Genomic DNA, 20,495 nt, shown 5'->3' on the forward strand with positions numbered 1-20,495 from the left:
CAGCATCTTTCTAATGCAAATGATTTCAGTTACCAATGCTAAGGTAGAAATTTACTATTCACAGTCAGCAATGATTCATTTAATCCATAAGTGACAGTGTCAAATAACAGGATGGTTGCTGAGATTAAACAAATAGTATTCGGCTGGTCATGTGATCATAACATGATAGCCCCCATGAGGGGACCCCAACCACGTAGAATAAAACAGCGTTTATAAGGTTGCTGATATGACTGGCTTCTTCATCTCATGTAAGTGCTCATGATTTTATACATGTTTCAAAATGACTATGAATTTCCTTTGCAGTAAAACTTTTATTGTGGAAAAGATTAATGAGTGTAACTTTAAGCAAATAAAAAGTATCAATGAGCCAAATTTCATTCATATCATGAAAATAAAACTTCTTTGTTATTCAACGTTTTCCGAGACAGGTGTGTAAAACATGGTAAATTATACACCTGTAGAACAAATGTTAGCATTGTGTAGCATCATTTATCCCCCACAACTGGGTTGCTTGGAGACATCTCTGTGGACAGTCGAACACCTACTAAGCTAACGAGAGCAATGCAGATTTGTTAACTTAGGTATCATCTTCTGAGCATCAGGCATTGGAATGCCTTTATGGTTGGGGATCAGAGATATCAAGTAGGAATATCCCACATCCAACTTTGAATGGAATACCTCTGCACTCGACCCACAGATGAAAACATAAGATTCTAAATGCACATAAGATTATCAGAATCAGTGGTTGTGTAAAAATAGTAGTTTGTTCTGTACAATATACAGTAAAAGAGACAATGAGAGAAGATATATAATTAAAAAATAAAAGGGGGCGCTAATGAGGTCAGTCACACTGTGACACAGGTGCACTGCTGAGATGTCAGTGTTGTCAGGGAGAAACACTCAACGCTGACATTTACTTCACTCATAATAAAAGCCAACCCCCCCTCATCCTGAGGCTCTACCTGCACGATGAAGCTCTTGTGGTCTCCCAGCTGGCCCCTTTCAATCTTGCGCTTGATCAGCTCAGCGTAACACACTGCCTCACTGCAGAAATTCTGCCACACAAAGAAAGAATTGTGTTATGTGGGTTAAACCATCAATTCTCCTTTCCATTACTATCATGATTTTTATTTGCAGTGTTTTGGACTGTAGATCCCCAGCTGTGCAAGCTTAAGTGGCATGGTTATGAAAGTGGATCTTAGAGAGTTCAGTGGTGCTCACATCCGTCAGGCGTGTAATGAAAATGAAGGCTCCCGCTGAATCAGGCCATGCCAGCTGGACCCAGAACTCACGAACCTGGCTGAAACATGTTGTAACATCCACTGCCGAGGAGCTGTGTTTGGTCTGACTCTGGACCGGCTCCAACTGTATCATTAATACAATAGACTTAATAGACGGTATGCTATTCCACACATACAAATTCACAAACACACTTACCGGTGGAATCTTAATGATTATAAAGGATTAATAATGGCTGTTGGCCACCCTGCTCTCTAGATATTGGCATCACCATTGAAAAACCCATATTGTTGACCACTTTTTGCCAGTATCAGAATGATTCCTCCTTGGTTTGGCAGTCAGCTTACCTGATCCATCTCCACTGCTTTGCGGATCCTGTCAGTGGACCTTTCATGTACAATTTGCAACCATTTGTGAATAGAGGTCTTGAACCAGTTGTGAAATCCAGTTAGAGCCAACATCTTAGTATCTCTGAAAAGAGATGACAACATCCCAAATACCATTTATGACCAACACTCATACAGAAGTAGCTTAAAGTGTAAAACCAATTATGGCTACAATAACTCATCCATCAACCCGCATGTACAGTCACTCTCTATATGAGAGTCACTCTTTCCATGAATTAGCACTCATGCTGTCAACCCCCACAGATGGATCAAGAGGAAGTCAATGACTCACTTGATAGGCAGGAACTCCCTGAAGCGTTTTAGAGTCTTCAGAGACATATAGAGCTCAAACAGTGTCTCTCCCATTGTTTGGGTGAGCCGAGAACTCTCCTGCTCTAGGTCCCCACATACTCGCTCCATTGCAACACTCACGTCATCTGCCACCTGGAGACAGCCGAAGATGAAAGTTCCCTCACTGTTGCCCAACTCCTGTTTATCCAAGTAGGAATTATTTTTAACAAAGGTCTGTAAGCATTCCCAGCGGCACTCACATACTTACAAGTTTCTCTAACTGCCGGTAGGAGACACTGAAGAAGTCAACCTTCACAGAGCTGAAAGAGAAGACACAAAAACAACGTATTTTCTGTTTTGTTTTAAATGTTACATTTAATGGCAAAAATGGCTTTTGTGTCCCAGACAGCAGATCCCATTAAAGAAATAGTTCACCTAAAAATGTTTATTCTGTTTACTTACCTTCATGTTCCAAACCCATATTACTTTCTTTTGTAGAACACAAAATGGGAATTTTTTTTGTTTATCCTTGCCACTGATTTCTATATAATAAAAGTGAATGAAGACTTGGTTATCAATCTCCAAAATGACAAAAAAGCACCTTTAAAAGTGTCCATAAAAGTGGTCCATACAGCTCAGGTGTTATATTTAAAATCTTCTGAAACCATAACATGTCTTTGTGTGGAACAGTCTGGAATTTAAAAGTTATTATTAACTGAAAATCTTAAAGAGTATATGAGAGAAGTAGCGTTGTCAGATTTGTGAAAGAACCATCCTTTTAAGTTGGTTCTTTTCAGTGAATTGGTTAATCCAGTTCTTAAAACTGGTCTGAATGATCCGACTGATTCAGTTCTCAAGTTTAAATCACTGACTCAATGATGCAGTTGCAGCAGTTAGCAAACCCCTGGAGGGAAAAACTGTCAGTGAATGACAAACCGTACATTTGCTCTGTTTGTCACACAAAGCTATTGCTATTTCAAACTTGGAATATAAGTCGCATGGACTACTTTTTTATGCTTTATATGGTACTTTTTTAACCTTTTTAAAGCTTGAGAGCTCCAGTACCCATTATATTGTAATGTCATGAAGAATACGAACCAGTAAATTATTCAAAATCATCCCTTTTGACTTCCACATAAGAAAGAAAGTCATAAGGGTTTGAGACAATATGAGGATGAGTAAATAATGACAGAATTTTCCTTTTTTTTACTATTCTTTTAAGCAAAGTTCTACAAAAATTACCTGTAATAGAGCTTGTTGTACACGTTTTGCCCTCTCTGCACATCAGCACAAACCGCATCTACCACCATAACCAAACGCCTCAACTGTTCCTCAAGCGTCTATAGAGACATGCAGACAACAAACATATCAGTGAGATAAGCCCTTGCTATTGCAACACTTCGTTGTTCAGTTATGGCAAATAATAAAACTGCAGGAGCACTATCCACAGCAGTGTTCCATTTCACATACAGTATAATGTCCCATGATAAAATAAAATATAATGCCTAGACACACACACAATATCAAATGTTCTGTTTGTTCCACTTTTACATTTCATGCTGGGTAATATAGAAATAATAAAGAGGACCATTGAAATTAGGCATTCGCTTTAGTTTTGCGCACTTGCGTATGCTGTAGCTAGTACAGTATATGGATGAAATTGCATTTGAAAAAACGTTTAATTGGCAATTGATATAAACCAACACTTACCCCTTCATCTGGTTTAATATTTGATATTATTCCTTCATACCACTCAACTGTGCCTTTCTAAATTCAGAAACAAGAAAAGAAACCAAAAGTTATGTATAACAATTTATGAGCAATAATATATTGTTGCTGCAGGTACAAAAGCTAAAGTTGTTTAAAATCACACTGTACTGTATACAGTATGAGACACAGTCTCATTGTTGTTATGGATTACCTTTATAACTGTTGCTATTTCCAAGTGTAGCTCATTGCGGGTTGAACACACCACTCTAAAGGCCGCCATTGACTGCATATGACCAATGCTCCTAAACCACACATACACACAGTAGATCAATATTCAAGAAAAATTCAGTTTAAACTACACTGTCTGCATACTGCATGTATTGTGCTGTATGTATTTGTATGTGTGTCTCTGAGCCTGGTGTAGTGTACTACTTTATAATAGTAACACTGGAAAAACCCCATAGGATATACATTTTTGTGTGTTTCATTACCCATCACAAATCTACCCAGAGTCAGAAAGGGCATATCACCATGAGATCACAGACACAGCTGCTCCAATTGACGACAGAAATATCATATTTAAATGGATCTATTTTGGCCCTCCAACTAGAAATCGACCGTACAAATGTTGGTTTCTATGTAGACTGGGGCAATTGTAACATTTTTCCTATTTTATTTTTACTTCATGACTCACAGACTACTAAAAATGTACCAGCCTTCTTTTTGTCCCCAAAGTAACTGTTGCATAAGGGTGCTCGATGGCTTAAAAAACCCAATCCTCCATTCATCTGCATTTAAATCAGGAGTGTTGGTGGCGTAGTGGCTAAAGCACAGGGCTGTTAATCAGAAGGTCACAGGTCACCCCACGGCCACCACCATTGTGTCCTTGAGCAAGGCACTTAACTTCAGGTTGTTCCAGGGGGATTGTACCTGTAATAATTGCACTGTAAGTCGCTTTGGATAAAAGCGTCTGCCAAATGCATAAATGTAAATCTAAGAACATTTTATATATCTTTCATTTTTTACGATGAATAGATATTTTGAAATAAACTTGATAACTTCAAGGATTCATGCATGTGAATTTAAGCCCGCTTCAGCAGTATATATAAAAGCATTTCAAATCCTCTTCCAGTAAGAAAAAATGACTGTGATTGGTCCATCCTATTCAGCGCTGAGACAGGGGTGTCGAGGAAGCGTGTCTTGTCCTTCTCATGCATCTCGACCAAGTTCAGCCTCAGATGACGTTCCTGAACCACAAGTGTGGCCATCGCCTGCCCGAGTGACTGCGCTGTCGCCTTCATGGCCCTGAGGGCGAGCAGTTCCTGCAGCACATCGGGATCAGGACTACCCTTGTGCAGATCTTTGAGTGCCTTGGCCTGGTGGACTTGCAGGAGGGCCATGGCATGCAGGGCGGAAGCGGCCTGTCCGGTGGCAATGTAGGCTTTGGCGGCCAATGATTATGTCATCCTACAGGCCTTGGAGGGGAGCACAGGGCGACCCTGCCAGGTGGCGGCATTCTTGGGGCATAGGTGGATCGCAACCGTCCTATCCACCTGGGTAATCGCCGTGTACCCGTGGCCTGCTCCGCCGTCGAGGGTAGTGAGTGTGGATTTGTGACGAGTAGAGAGGGGCTTTGTGACGAGTAGAGAGGGGTGCTCTCCCTACAGTCGTCAGCTCATCATGCACCTCCGGAAAGAAAGGGACTGCGGGGTGGTGTGGCTATGAGCGGCGCGCAGATCCAAGGAATCAATCATCCAGCCACGACGGCTGTGGGGAGGACGGAGGGTTCCAGTCCAGCCCCACACTGGCTGTGGCCCAGGCAAGCATGTCGGAGCTCAAGCATGTCGAACTCATCCAGCTTGGGGGGCTCCAGAGGATAGGCAGGCTGGCTGTGAGGCGAGCCGCTGTTGCCTCGAGCTCAGACGGAAGTCAACGAGCGTGCCGGGGGGCGGGTGGTTCGCGGGGGTGTACCTGGTGAAACCGAGCCCACTGCCATCCCCAGATCGTCTCAATTGCCAGCCGCGTCGTCCTCAATCCCATGGGAAGAAGGAGCGATGCGATTCAGTTGAAGGAAAGCCACGACCGCAACATTGCCATGGTCATGTTCTCGCAGTGAGAACATGAACCATCCACAAACGCTGCCTCGGTGTGATCGCAGCCCAGACACACGAGACGACATGATAGACGAAAAGTCTCTAGGTAAGCACGACTTAATTATCAGGTTCCTAAAAGGTGCCCGGAGGCTAACTCCCTCCCGGCCTAACGTGTTTCCCTCCTGGGATCTCTCGATCATCCTCACGGGCCTCCAGAGACCCCCTTCGAGCCGCTAGATTCAGCTGGACTCAGGGCCCTCTCTCTCAAGACCGCCCTGCTGATCGCGCTCGCCTCCATCAAGAGGGTCGGGGACCTGCAAGCGTTCTCTGTTAGCGACAGTTGCCTGGAGTTCGGTCCAGCAGACACATACGTGATCCTAAGACCGCGACCGGGCTATGTGCCCAAGGTTCCTACCATGCCCTTCAGAGACCAGGTAGTGAACCTGCAAGTGCTGCCCCAGGAGGAGGCAGACCCAGCCCTTTCGTTGCTGTGTATGGTACGTGCTTTGCGTATCTATTTAGACCGCAAGCAGAGATCTAGACGTTCTGAGCAGCTCTTTGTCTGCTTTGGGGGACAGCAGAAAGGGAACGCTGTCTCCAAACAGAGGCTCGCCCACTGGGTTGACAACGGCATCTCACTGGCTTATCACACCCAGGCCGTGCCCCCCCTTGCAGGTCCGAGCTCACTCAACCAGGAGTTTTGCGTCCTCATGGGCACTGGCCAGGGGCACCTCCGTAGCAGACATCTGCAGAGCAGCAGGGTGGGCTACACCCAACACTTTCGTGAGATTCTACAATCTCCGAATTGAGTCAGTATCGTCCCGTGTTTTCTCAGGTCCAAGCCCATAGAACTCGGTAACACGCTGACGTTCTGGCCAGGTGAATCGCTTGCGCCTAGCGCCCTTTCCCTCAGCCGAGATAAAATAGTGCGCCTTTGTTCCCAGGAGACCCCATCTTCGGGTCCCTGGTTGATTCCTCCCTAGCCCTTTTGGGTCCGCAGTTCAGTGGAGGAACTCGCCGACCCAAGCCACTACGGGTACTCAATCTACCCTGTACTGGAATAGGTGCTCCACAGGTTAAGGCCTCCTGTTCATAGAGAGAAAAGTGGCCCAGCCAGGCTTGGCCTGTTCCCAGGTTGGCAAGCATCACCTTGTTCCCCCCTCCAGGGTAACCAGAAGGATTCTGATGGCTTTAATGGGGCATTGGGGAAGGTTACGTGCAGCCTGATACAGCTGGTCCCCTTTGCACGTAAGAAATACTTGCCCGCTCCTGTATCAGCAGTTCATGTACACGGCACAGCGCATGGCACGTTTAAAAGTGGACCCCTAGTGTCGCTTCTCTGACACAACGTGGAGAGAGCGACAGAAGGGGAACGTCTAGGTTACGGATGTAACCTCCGTTCCACGATGGAGGGAACGAGACGTTGTATCTTCCCCGCCATGTCGCTGAGCCGAGCCACTGTTGTGGCCGGACTATTTCCGGCTCCTAAGAAAAATCCTGAATGAACTCCCGTATTCGCCCCGCTTAAATACCCGTATGTCCGGGGGCGGGATATGCAAATAGTGTCTGCCAACATTGGCCTTTTTTCATAGAACAGAGGTATATATCGTTGCTCAAGAGAGACCCCTAGTGTCGCTTCTCTGACACAACGTCTCGTTCCCTCTATACATACGTAACCTAGACGTTCTGGTGACATGCAAAAATTTGATAATATAATTCTTCTTTTTTTTCACTTCGAAGCTTATGAGATGGATTAATATTCATGTAATCTAAATAATAAGATCAATTGTTAAAAAAAAAAACTTCAGAATCTATATTTTTATGTGAGGATAGATATTCTTGATACAACATTAGTATCGTAAGTATCGATACTTTAGTATCGGTCCGCCCATCCCTAGTGACAGCACCATCTACGTTCTGTTTTGGTAGCAGTCAAGACCTTTGGAAAATGATTTACACCTGATTAATGATACTGGAAACTTTACAACCATTAAATTAATAATGGACCTTAGGCGATTTTACAATTGCCATGTCGTGGTGCCCCCCAGGATGTGGTGCCGCTGGGCACGTACTCAATTTCCCATATGGTTAATCCGGCCCTGCGTATAGTAATACATTTTTAAATTAAAAGTTGTATAGTTTAAAAGAAACTACTGTAACAATCAATCCATCCATCTTCTAAAGCCGCTTGTCCTATGTAGGTTCACGGGTAGTGCTGGAGCCTATCCCAGCTGTCTCAGGCCGAAGGTAGGGAAACACCCTGGACAGGTGACCAATTCAATTTGTTTAACTAACATTACCAAAGAATAATATATACAGTTAAAATATATTTGTGGCAGCGGGGGCGTGGTCAAGCGCCCGTCTGGAAGACAAAAGCGGTAAGGGTGCTTACACCTGAGCTAAATTATGTCTAACACCAGTCTCTAATTTCAGTGAGCACGGGGAGAGCGGCATAAATGTCCAGCCAGAGAGCCTCCATGGAGAGAGAGAGTCTGACTTAGCAATCACTGTGTCTGATTAAGTAGTACTGTATGTCATTAAGAAGCGTCCTTTGTAAAAGTGCTGGGTGCACATTGAATATAATAAAGAACCTCACCTCCGAGCCACTGCGTCAAGTGTCATCCCTTGGAGGAGATCATTACAATATTGTTTATTGTTAGTTCATGATATCTAATGGGTTAACTAATGTTAACCAAATGAACCTTACCAAGTAGTGTTCACCTTCGTATACTAATTAGTTTAGTCGTCAGGAACTATATGTTAAAAGCAAATGTCTAAGTGGGACATACACTAATATTTTCTGAAATAAGTTAAATATATTAATCAGCTGGTAAGTCAAAAACTTCAACTAGATACTTTGATTAAATAGTATTCATTATAAAGACTACATTTTTCAATCCAACCAAGCAATTAAATTATTACTTCATAGTGAGAGCATCTGTCATTCATGGTATCTTGTTACCAACAACCAAAAGTTTGAGGCATCAAAACATTATACAGCAAAAGAAAAATAGTGTACACAGAAGTGTAACATGCAGTTAGAGTCATCTCTCTAGCTAAATTATGACTAGAAAGAGATAAAACGGCTCTTGTTACAATTGCCTCCTGTCTCTCCAACATGTGCTGATGAATCTTTGTAGTGTGTGTACAGGTCCTTCTCAAAAAATTAGCATATTGTGATAAAGTTCATTATTTTCCATAATGTAATGATAAAAATTAAACTTTCATATATTTTAGATTCATTGCACACAAACTGAAATATTTCAGGTTTTTTATTGTTTTAATACTGATGATTTTGGCATACAGCTCATGAAAACCCAAAATTCCTATCTCAAAAAATTAGCATATCATGAAAAGGGTCTCTAAACGAGCTATTAACCTAATCATCTGAATCAACTAATTAACTCTAAACACCTGCAAAAGATTCCTGAGGCTTTTAAAAACTCCCAGCCTGTTTCAGTACTCAAAACCGCAATCATGGGTAAGACTGCCAACCTGACTGTTGTCCAGAAGGCCATCATTGACACCCTCAAGCAAGAGGGTAAGACACAGAAAGAAATTTCTGAACAAATAGGCTGTTCCCAGAGTGCTGTATCAAGGCACCTCAGTGGGAAGTCTGTGGGAAGGAAAAAGTGTGGCAAAAAACGCTGCAAAACGAGAAGAGGTGACCGGACCCTGAGGAAGATTGTGGAGAAGGACCGATTCCAGACCTTGGGGGACCTGCCGAAGCAGTGGACTGAGTCTGGAGTAGAAACATCCAGAGCCACCGTGCACAGGCGTGTGCAGGAAATGAGCTACAGGTGCCGCATTCCCCAGGTCAAGCCACTTTTGAACCAGAAACAGCGGCAGAAGCGCCTGACCTGGGCTACAGAGAAGCAGCACTGGACTGTTGCTCAGTGGTTCAAAGTACTTTTTTCGGATGAAAGCAAATTTTGCATGTCATTCGAAATCAAGGTGCCAGAGTCTGGAGGAAGACTGGGGAGAAGGAATGATGGTCTGGGGTGCCATGTCAGCTGCTGGTGTTGGTCCACTGTGTTTTATCAAGGGCAGGGTCAATGCAGCTAACTATCAGGAGATTTTGGAGCACTTCATGCTTCCATCTGCTGAAAAGCTTTATGGAGATGAAGATTTCATTTTTCAGCACGACCTGGCACCTGCTCACAGTGCCAAAACCACTGGTAAATGGTTTACTGACCATGGTATTATTAGCGCTCAATTGGCCTGCCAACTCTCCTGACCTGAACCCCATAGAGAATCTGTGGGATATTGTGAAGAGAAAGTTGAGAGACGCAAGACCCAACACTCTGGATGAGCTTAAGGCCGCTATCGAAGCATCCTGGGCCTCCATAACACCTCAGCAGTGCCACAGGCTGATTGCCTCCATGCCACGCCGCATTGAAGCAGTCATTTCTGCAAAAGGATTCCCGACCAAGTATTGAGTGCATAACTGAACATAATTATTTGAAGGTTGACTTTTTTTGTATTAAAAACACTTCTTTTATTGGTCGGATGAAATATGCTAATTTTTTGAGATAGGAATTTTGGGTTTTCATGAGCTGTATGCCAAAATCATCAGTATTAAAACAATAAAAGACCTGAAATATTTCAGTTGGTGTGCAATGAATCTAAAATATATGAAAGTTTAATTTTTATCATTACATTATGGAAAATAATTAACTTTATCACAATATGCTAATTTTTTGAGAAGGACCTGTATGTTGTGTTTATTTGTATGTGGATATCAATTTACCTCAGCATAAGCTCACAGCGTATGATGGAGGCTGAATTGTTGCAGGGGAATACATGACGCACGCTCTTCATTTGAGACAGGCAGTAATCACAGTAAAGCATGAAGCTCTCTGTTAAGAGACCCTCCTGCACTCACAAACACATAACATCAGATTAAAGAATTAGTTCTGAACTACAGCCTCAATGTTTAAAACTCCATAGCCTCTTAAGAGTATTTTAGCAGAGCGCTAAGCACTTGCAATTGTGTTACAATCTATGAACGTGCACAGACATTCAGAGACTAATTCTCTAAATAGTTGTGGCACTTTAGCATGTGGTATTCCTGCCACAAATAACATTGTGCTATTACCACCCCCAGAAAGTAGGTGGTAAACAGAATTTTATAAGAAAAGAGATGTTGTTACATTTTCTATTGATCGCGGCAGCATTAATTCATCAAATGATGATAAAATTATTGTGAAGAGCACAATAACTGGTCATATATCCAGATGCACAGTGTTGTCAGGTATTTTAAAGAGCTGATTTAAGTGCCTGTTTCACATTTGTTGAAGCAAAACTTGAAAATTACAGCATCCAAATTGCATTTAGCATTAAATATTAACATCAATTGCGTACTGGCGAATTTTTATTTATGGGTGAACTAACCTTTAGAAGGTATTGTATTAGATGGGGGCCTGGGTAGCTCAGTGACGCTGACTGCCAACCCTGGAGTCATGAGTTCGAATCCAGGGTGTGCTAAGTGAATCCAGCCAGGTCTCCAAAGCAACCAAATTGGCCCGGTTGCTAGGGAGGGTAGAGTCATATGGGGTAACATCCTCATGGTTGCGCTTAGTGGTTCTCGTTCTCAATGGGGCGCATGGTAAGTTGTGCGTGGATTGCGGAGGGTAGTATGAGCCTCCACATGCTGGGAGTCTCCACGGTGTCATGCACAATGAGCCACGTGATAAAATGCACAGATTGACTGTCCTCTGCCACCCAGATTGAGGTGAGTAACCGCGCCAACACGAGGACCTACTAAGTTGTGGGAAATGCGCATTCCAAATTGCGGAGAAAAGGGGCTAAAAAAATGTATAAAAAAGTATTGTAGCAGAGCTACATCTACCGTAGAGCCAATGCTCATTCATTTTATTATAGTGTGTGAACGTGCCCAGACATGCAGTGTCAGCGAGCTGTTGTAAAAACTCACCAGCTCGCCGTGCATGGCGGTATCCTCCCACTCCGCCTCCACTGTTTTAAGCAGTCTGAGAAGCAGAGCGTAGCTCATCCTCTGAGAGCGGTGATGACTGCTGTAACACTGCCAACGGCTGCAAACAGACACAGAAACATCAGTTTTACACACTAGTGCCAGTCACATTATTGGCAGGGACATGCACTGATTATCAAGATGTGTAATAAGTATTTGTTGTTTGCATGCGGTTGTACTCATGCTGTCAATAAACACGCCAACTGCATGGGGATCAGTGATTTCACTAAAGGTTTAATGTTTAATACGCACATGATGGCTTGCTGCAGTGGGGAGAGGTCAGACTGCACCGCATGGTGGGACAGCACGGTCCATGCAGCCGCACACACTTGTCCGTTCCAGTTATAAGGCTCTTTCTGCAATAAAATGGGGCAATTATTTATGACAAGCTCTTTGTCACACAAACATTTACAATGAATATACAATGGCTTCAAGAGTTTGGCTGTCGATTTAACAAATTAATTCAGTTCAATTAATTTTATAAAAATGATGCGTTACGAAATTAACGCAATTAACCGTGCCACTTTATTCCGTAATTCCGACATAAGGAATTTCCCTGTCAACTAAGAAATTCCTACAGCACTTGATTCAAGCTTGATTTACTACCTTCATGTTTTTGTGAGTCGCAGTCAGCAGGGGATATATGCAGCCCCAGCTGTAAAGACAACATGCAGAGGTCTCGAGATCCATTTTTCAAATTATATTTAACTTGCAAAGCTCCCTACAAACGCAACATTTATGGCATGCGACAGAACCAAAATGTGATGCTCCAAAGTAACCATCTGACACATGTGTGACCAAAAAATTATTAAAAAAATAGCACAGATAGTCACAAATTGCCAAAACAGTCTACCTCGGACAGACTGACAAACTTATTTGCAAATAGACTTGCTGTGACTGTAGGCTAATGATCGACTTATGTTCAATATGATATAGAAATAATCATATTTATAATCAGTATTTTGACAATATATCGAATTCTAAAGCAACTTTTTGCATTGTCTATTCATTTCACAAGAATGTAATGTCTTTGTATTATTATATGTTAAATTATCCTTATTTGGGGGCCTTCCTTAGCAAATATTGATATGTGATAACAAAGTTAATTTGATTAATGTCACACAATTTAAGAATGCTGTGGCATTAGATAACAAAACATTAAACAATGTGGCATCTGCAAGCAAATAATGCTAAAAGGTTTTCTCAGTATTACTATTTCTGAGCCATTTTTGTAAATACTTTTAAGCAACTGGGGATTTTTAGTGCATGTATGAAGTCAGTTCCTCTCAAGCTCACACTGATGTCCTAGCAGGGTAACCACAGGTTTAGATCTTAAACATTAACTATCGATCTATGGAGTTCATTAATTTCATTAACTATGGACATCTTCCACTAATGTTTGACAACCAGGAAGTGTCCAACTACTTTTTGTCTTAAGTTTAACAAAGTATCTATTGTTCTACAATCTTAAACTTAAACTTATGTTTGTATGTGAAAAATGTGCATGCTATCTTTTATATATATATATACTGTGTATGTATATATATATATATATATATATATATATATATATATATATATATATATATATATATATATATATATATATATATATATTATTAGCATAAGTGTCCAAATATATTTTTGGGGGGCCACTGTAGATGCTAATAAAGCCTATCTAGTTCAAATAAAAAGTGCAACCTGAATTTGACTGTGTTCATACTCCAAGAACTGACTCAGCATCTTCTTGTGAATGGTCACATTAGATGCCATTTTACTTAGTGCCGTGTCTCTCTGTTGAGTAAAAGAAAGTATAGTGTGAAGAAGAATAGAATATTAACCATAATTTTTGTTATGAGAGATTATGTGTGTAATAGTACCTGGGAGGTGAAGAGGTGGAGAATCAGGTGACATTCGCCTTGAACTTTGGAGGCACTGGACCTTGGCTCCAACTTAAACCACTTATCATAACCAACGACTGGGATCTCCTAGTAAGAGAAAAAATGTGGTATGAATGTAGATTAAATGAAAAACTGAATGAAAATAAAAGTTGCTTCACAATTGTAGGGGTAAGTGTGCGAAATTAGAGCTCACATTCAATGGGATGTTGATGCAACCCAGGAAATCATCAGCATTCTCCTCACTTCCTGATGCGGCAGCACCATTAGACCTCACAGATTTGGCAATTTGCTTGAAATATCTAATATAATGATGCAATGATTTGTTCATACATGTAAGTATACATGTAAGTCATAAAATTATTTGTACATCATGCATTCATTATTATACTTTATTATTATTTGCCAGGCATGCAGTGGGGTCAGAAATTCAGATACTACTAGTGAAAATGCTTCTATTTAGCTTTAAAATATGTTTGGTATGTTCCATTTTTACTTTATTGACAGCATGCTTTAGCTGATGTAAGCAAAACTTAGCTTAAATCCTAAAGCTATGTTTATCTCCAAGTTTAAATTAGATATTGAATCCTCAATTTCCAATTATGACTCTGACTTTTGTACTCCACTGTATCTCAAGCTCTTTAGCTTTATTAAGACTTCCATCTACCTGCCCATTCCTCTGAATCCACTGATTTCATTCAGCTTTTTACAAGCCTCAGCAACAGAAACATCGTCATCATGGTCCCTGGAGAGGGAAAATAACAAGCATTGAGATGAGAAAAACAGACTGGAGATTTAATCCTGATGAATGTTCACTATTTGACGGAAATATTGACTCCTCTTACCATATGTCCAAATGCAGGAGATCATTGTGAACATCATCAATATCACTGTGGAAAACACACATTTTCAAACGCTGTTACAATTCTGTTATAACTGGTTCAATTATAATGAGCAGCTGGAATCAGCAGCCATTTTCTGTTGTTGTTGTTGTTGTTGTTTTTGTTGTGCATTTTCTGCACTGGTTTTGGGTGAAAGTTTGGGGAATTCTACTAAATGGATTTATATATGCCAAAATGTTTGAGACTACAAAATTTTATAAGTAGCAGAATGTATAATCCAACAAGCAAATATATTTTAAAAGCAAACATGCCAGGACAGAAGTACTGTATGTGTAGAACTTTGTGAATGATAGGCTTTGAATTTTTGCCAGCATAGATTCTGTGTAGGTCTTGTAATCACAGATGTTTCAATTTTTCAAATGGTATTATAATATTACGGAAACAGTTTCATTATGATACTTACAAAACAAAGTGTTCATTCCACACTGGGTTCAGAGTCTCAGGTTTGACATTGGTCACCTGGATATCTCTGCCCGCCAGCACCTCCTTAATACTGGACCGCTTCTCCAACTTTTCCCGTCTCTTGCGAAAGCTGAACTTCCTCTCCTTCTTCTCTTCTGTCTCTTTGGGCGATTGTCCCAAGAGAATTCCCAGCATGCAGTAGGGGTCACTGTAGCCTACACACCAACCGGTTTGACACATGTAAAGACTGCTGGTTAATTCAATATAGGTAAACAAATGATCTGTATCACTGAAAGTGATTGTTTCCTCATCATGTATATGGTTAGAATAGAGCTGTTCAGTTTGTAGTCCTAAAACCTGAAAGAGAATAAGCATTTTTGGGCCAAGGGTTCCCTAAGGAATTTCTAATGGGTTTTAGAATTTTTTTTTAATGTTTTTTTGATTTATAAGTAATAATAAGGTCATATTAACATTACTTGTAGAGACTTTTCTGGGAACCATCTGGCCTCATGAGTCACAGAGATTTGCATTTATGAGATAGCAATATTGACTGTGTGAGCAAGTGTAATGATGGAGCAGGAGTGGTATTAGGATCCATGTGCAGATTTATTGTAAACAACAGAGGATATATATATATATATATATATATATATATATATATATATATATATATATATTAATAACATTCCAGGGTAATAATGCAAAACAGTAGAAACATGCAAAGGTCGGTACACAGAGAGATCAGTCCAATAAATATATCAAATCCAAATCGCAAGGCTGAATAAACAGAATCAAAATCGCAAGGCCAAATAAACAGAATCCAAAACGCAGCAGGGTCAAACACAGAAGATATACAGGTAAGTCCTATAATAAACACTCAGAATGCTTGCCAGGGCAGAAAAATACTTTGCACTGATCGTATAGTGTTCAGTGCTTAAATAGTCCACAGGTGATTAAACTAAGGAGAAACAGGTATGACAGTTTAAGAATTCAGGTGAAGGAGCCTTCTGTGACGTTCAGGAAAAGCGACTCATTCCAAGGGTGTAACAGCAAGATTCTAAAAATGTATATTCACATTTAAGTTATGGCTTACATTTTATTTATGTTGTAGAACAAGAAAGGAAAGTTTCATCAAGTAATGTTAACCACTGGTTAAATCTAAATCAATCAACACTCTTATAAAATTAGGAAATTCCAGCGGGAACCCATGGCAAATTAGTCTTCAAGGTTAACCTACGATTTAGCATGTAATGACAAAACAACTTTATTAGGGATCTACAAAAGGGGCTTTGCAGACAAAATAAAGTATAAAACTAATACAACTTCTTTGATGCTTCAAGTAAAACAAATAAAATGTCCTTTGATCATTTTCTAAAGGATTGAGGTATTATGTCTAGTTTTGGACATAACAAAATCAAATGCCTCAGACTGCATCAAATGGACACAATATTAGAAGTCAATAAAAAAAAAACAAAAAGCAAATAATCTGCAAAAGCAAAAACATCTTACCATTAGCATCTTTTGCCATGAGATTTTTGCCTTTCATTACAGAGACCCTGAGAGAAAAGCTGGCTCTCTACAAAAGAATGTTGAAGACATGGATTAGAATGGCACAACAGCAGCAATAAAAACTCTTGAGTGAACAAGTTTCATTCGCTGTATAACATGGTGGAGGCATCTTGGGTAAGTGCACAGTAAAATAAATGCAAGCATGCCGTGCTATAGAGCCAAGGACTGTCGGGAGCAGAGAAATCAATGGAAGTCTCTCTCAAGTGTTAGATTTGAGTATATTGTGTACTACACAGGTGGAGGAAGACTGCTGTGCAAATGAAGGCTTGGATCATTGTGAAGAACATTCATGTAGCACAATATTTTTCAATAACCTTCAAAAACTTTTAAGTGTACAAGAGGTAGCTGGGGTTTCTTTAACAGTGACATTTTAGTTTCTTTGCAGTCTTGAAAAAGATAAAACTAACTTGTTTATTGATCCTACTCTGTTTATTAAAATAACCTCTCTGAATGCATTACTATATTTATTTTACTGAAAAATGATTTAGCCTTTACTGATAAGAAAGAACAAAGTTAAAACCGTCCATTAACAAATAAGACTTGGGCACTTGATTTCAAGCTGGCAGTCAGTCGCCACTATTTGCAGTGAGAGTCGTTGCAAAAAGTTGATAAAAAGCGAGTTCCTTTTCGATTCAGTTCACTCGACATGCTGTAAATACTATGGAGAGTGTCCTTCTACACAACCTTGTTGAAACACTTATACAATCACGCCAATCCTCTCATTGGCAATGGTGTCTGAGCTCCCGCACCTGTAGGTGCACAGTCGGCCTATATAAGCGTTCAGTCACCATTTCTTCAGAAATATTTTCCTTCAAGACTGTGAACTTCATCTTGGAACCATTTCTGCTTTGCTGTCGATATACACTTACAGTGGACGTAATTTCTCCGCAAGACGCAACAGGCCTCGTCGTCTGTGCTCAGCGCCTGCTCCAAGAGGCTTTCTGCTCCCCTGTGTGTTCCGGTCAAGAGTTCTCCATTGCTGTCAAAGACAGACTCTGGTGAGTGGTGCTCTATCTCCTATATCGAGTGAATCAATAAGCCCGCTGTCCTGCTGCATGAACGTGTGGCGAGCCCTCACAGGTGTGTCAGAGTGGGTGTTAAAAAGTGATCAAACACGGTTATATGATTCTGTTTGTATGCCGGCCACCTCGATTCAGGTGTTGTGTGCAGAGATTCACAGTCTCTTTACAAAAAAACGTGATAGAGACTGTCCCAGACTGCGACACACACAGCAGGGTTTACAGCCATTATTTTCTTGTTCCGAACAAAGACAGCGGGCTTCAGCCAATTCTAGATCTGAGACACTTGAATCGAGCGCTCGCAAAGCAGCCATTAAAAATGTTAACTCAGAAACAGATCTTATCGCACATCCATCCTTAGGACTTGTTTACGTCAATAGATCTGAAGGATGTGTACTTTCATGTACCAACTGCACCGCATCACAGGCGGTTTTTGAGATTCACGTTCGAGGTAAGTGCGTATCAATTCAAAGTCCTTCCTTTCGGGCTGTATCTGGCTCCCCGAATGTTCACGAACATTCTGGCGCTCACCCCATTGTAAATGAATGGTGTGCATATTTTTAATTACTACTATTATTACTAGCCCAATCAGAGACAATACTTAGCGAACACAGAGACGTTCTGCTTTGCCATATAAGAAATCTGGGTCTGAATATCAACTGGGCAAAAAGCACACTTTTCCCCTGCCAGCAAATCTTCTCATTAGGAATTTGTCTCGTTCATGAGCATGAACTTTGAGACCTGTTTAGTACTGGCTCAATCGACACATCCCATATCACGACTGGAGCCTAGGGCACATGCACATCGTGGTGACTCACCGCTGTCTGGCTGCTCTAGCACCATGGACAGCGTCTGCCTTCTACATACAGGGTGTTATGCTGGGTCCAATTTTCTGAAGAAAAATGGTGACCACAGATGCATCCAACACAAGTTGGGGCACAGTGTGCGATAGATGCCCGACTTTCGGCACTTGGACAGGTGCGAGACGGGTGTGGCACATCAACCGCCTAGAACTACTGGCTGTCTTTCTAGCTTTGAGACCTTTTCATTCCTACATTGTTGTGATGTCTGATTCGTTCAGACAATGCAACAGTAGTGGCTCACATAAATCACCAGGGTGGACTCAGATTGCTACAACGCCTCCTCCAATGGAGCAGGCGTCATCTCCTCTCATTGCGTGCAACACATAACCCTGGCCGTCTGAATTTTGGACCGGATCTGTTGTCATGCCAGGCAGCATTACCGGGGAAATGGAGACTTCATCCTCAAACTGTTCACCTCCATGGAGAATGGTCACTGTCCCCTTTGGTACTCCATGTCCCATGACGTGCTTGCTCGCAAACGGCCGGCGAAACGCAAGTATGTGTTTACCCCAGTGTGCCTCCTTCATTCTGTCATCAGCAAAGTCAGAGTGGACACAGAAACAGTTCTGTTAATTGCGCCGAAATGGCCCAATCAGTCCTGCTTTCCGGAGATGATAGAAATACTAGACGGCCCTCCTTGGGATATATCACTGAGGAGAGACCTTCTCTCTCAAGCACAAGGCACGATTTTGCATCCCCAGCCAGAGCTGTCGAACCTACACATGTGGCCCCTGAACGGAGCACATTTGATGAGCCAGAATTGGCTCAGTCTGTGATGAACGCCATTTTAAAATCTAAAGTACCTTCCTTGAGATGCCTCTATGCACTTAAATGGCATGTGTTTACAAATTGGTGCTCTTCATGTGGTAAAGACCATGTTAATTGCCTCATAGCTTAGATTTTGTCATTTCTTCAAGAGCGGCTGGATGCTGGTCTTACACCATCAATGCTCAAGGTTTATGTAGTGACTATCTCAGCATACCACATCCTGGAAGCTGGCTCATTGATAGGCAAATATAATCTATGCTGACTTGGGATTTAAATCTGGTGCTGAAGGCACTCACAAACTCCCTGTTCGAGGCACTGGAATCTGTTGAGCTACGGGTGATTTCCTTAAAGACCGCACTCCTATTGGATTTGGCCTCATTTAAATGGGTGGGTGACATGCAGGCACTGTCAATTCAGGCTTCGAGTTTGGTCCAGATATAGGGCTGGATTGATAATCTGGCATACAGGGTATTTTCCTGGTGGGCGGATGCACTCTGGGGCCGAACAGGGGTGGACTGGCCATCGGTAGAACTGGGACTAAGCTGAAATAAGCCGCCACGTTATGCAGAATGGGCCACAAAATGGCACCACGTTATGCCGAAGGGGGCAAAGATATGCAGAAAAGGACAGTGGCTGTCGGATCAGCTCTTTATTTGTTATGGAGGACGCACAAAAGGAATGTCCGTCTTTAAACAAAGTCTCTCACTGGATTGTTGATGTGATCACCCTCGCTTAAGAATCACAGGGCGAAAACTGCCCTATTGGTTTCAAAGTGCATTCTACCAGAGGCATTGTCTCTTCATGGGCAAGGACAAACAGTTATAAATATAAATGATGCAATCCAAAGTGCATTTGAACAGCAGTGAAACACTTTCTTATGATGTGTTACAAGTAAATTTGGAGCAGAAGAAATATAAATAAACCTTGTGTAAATTGTCAGCTTTACGCTGAGATAAAATGCTATTTCTAGCCATTTACATGCACAAGTAATTTTTTATCAAGAAAATTCACATTAGATCATAATATCTTTTTTCTAGTAAGATCTTTGATATTAATTCAAAAATCATATTCTTGATGATAATTTTTGTATTGTTGTCCTGTAAAAATATAAAAAAATCCTTAAAACAAGATCAGTTTGATTTATCTTGTTTTATAAACAACACTGCATAAGATATTTAGGTTTTTCAGAGAATATATTTTTAACATGTGTATTTTGTTTTTATAGTCAAAACAAGTGAACAAATCTACCAGTGCTGAAGAAGTAATCCAAAGTATTTAGAATACGTTACTGACCTTGAGTAATCTTATGAAATACATTACAAATTAAATTTTAAAGCATGTATTCTGTAATCTGTAGAGGAAT

General features: G+C 41.2%; 1 protein-coding gene across 1 annotated transcript in view; it reads right to left on the minus strand.

Annotated features, from left to right (window-relative positions):
• Nucleotides 1-20,495, minus strand: part of baiap3 (BAI1 associated protein 3) — a 92,904-nt gene that overhangs the window by 23,803 nt on the left and 48,606 nt on the right. Inside the window, exons 7-24 of the mRNA XM_052138685.1 lie at nt 16,423-16,489; nt 14,915-15,128; nt 14,455-14,499; nt 14,277-14,354; nt 13,806-13,911; nt 13,592-13,699; nt 13,413-13,505; nt 11,964-12,067; nt 11,655-11,772; nt 10,470-10,594; nt 3,838-3,928; nt 3,627-3,683; nt 3,159-3,256; nt 2,185-2,236; nt 1,918-2,069; nt 1,587-1,710; nt 1,222-1,365; nt 963-1,055 (exon numbers count right to left, since the gene is read on the minus strand). Coding sequence (XP_051994645.1) covers nt 963-1,055; nt 1,222-1,365; nt 1,587-1,710; nt 1,918-2,069; nt 2,185-2,236; nt 3,159-3,256; nt 3,627-3,683; nt 3,838-3,928; nt 10,470-10,594; nt 11,655-11,772; nt 11,964-12,067; nt 13,413-13,505; nt 13,592-13,699; nt 13,806-13,911; nt 14,277-14,354; nt 14,455-14,499; nt 14,915-15,128; nt 16,423-16,489 — 1,869 coding nt within the window. The remainder of the gene's footprint in view (nt 1-962; nt 1,056-1,221; nt 1,366-1,586; nt 1,711-1,917; nt 2,070-2,184; nt 2,237-3,158; nt 3,257-3,626; nt 3,684-3,837; nt 3,929-10,469; nt 10,595-11,654; nt 11,773-11,963; nt 12,068-13,412; nt 13,506-13,591; nt 13,700-13,805; nt 13,912-14,276; nt 14,355-14,454; nt 14,500-14,914; nt 15,129-16,422; nt 16,490-20,495) is intronic.

The sequence above is a fragment of the Xyrauchen texanus genome, chromosome 12, assembly GCF_025860055.1.
Source record: "Xyrauchen texanus isolate HMW12.3.18 chromosome 12, RBS_HiC_50CHRs, whole genome shotgun sequence".
Classification (NCBI taxonomy): Eukaryota; Metazoa; Chordata; class Actinopteri; order Cypriniformes; family Catostomidae; genus Xyrauchen; species Xyrauchen texanus.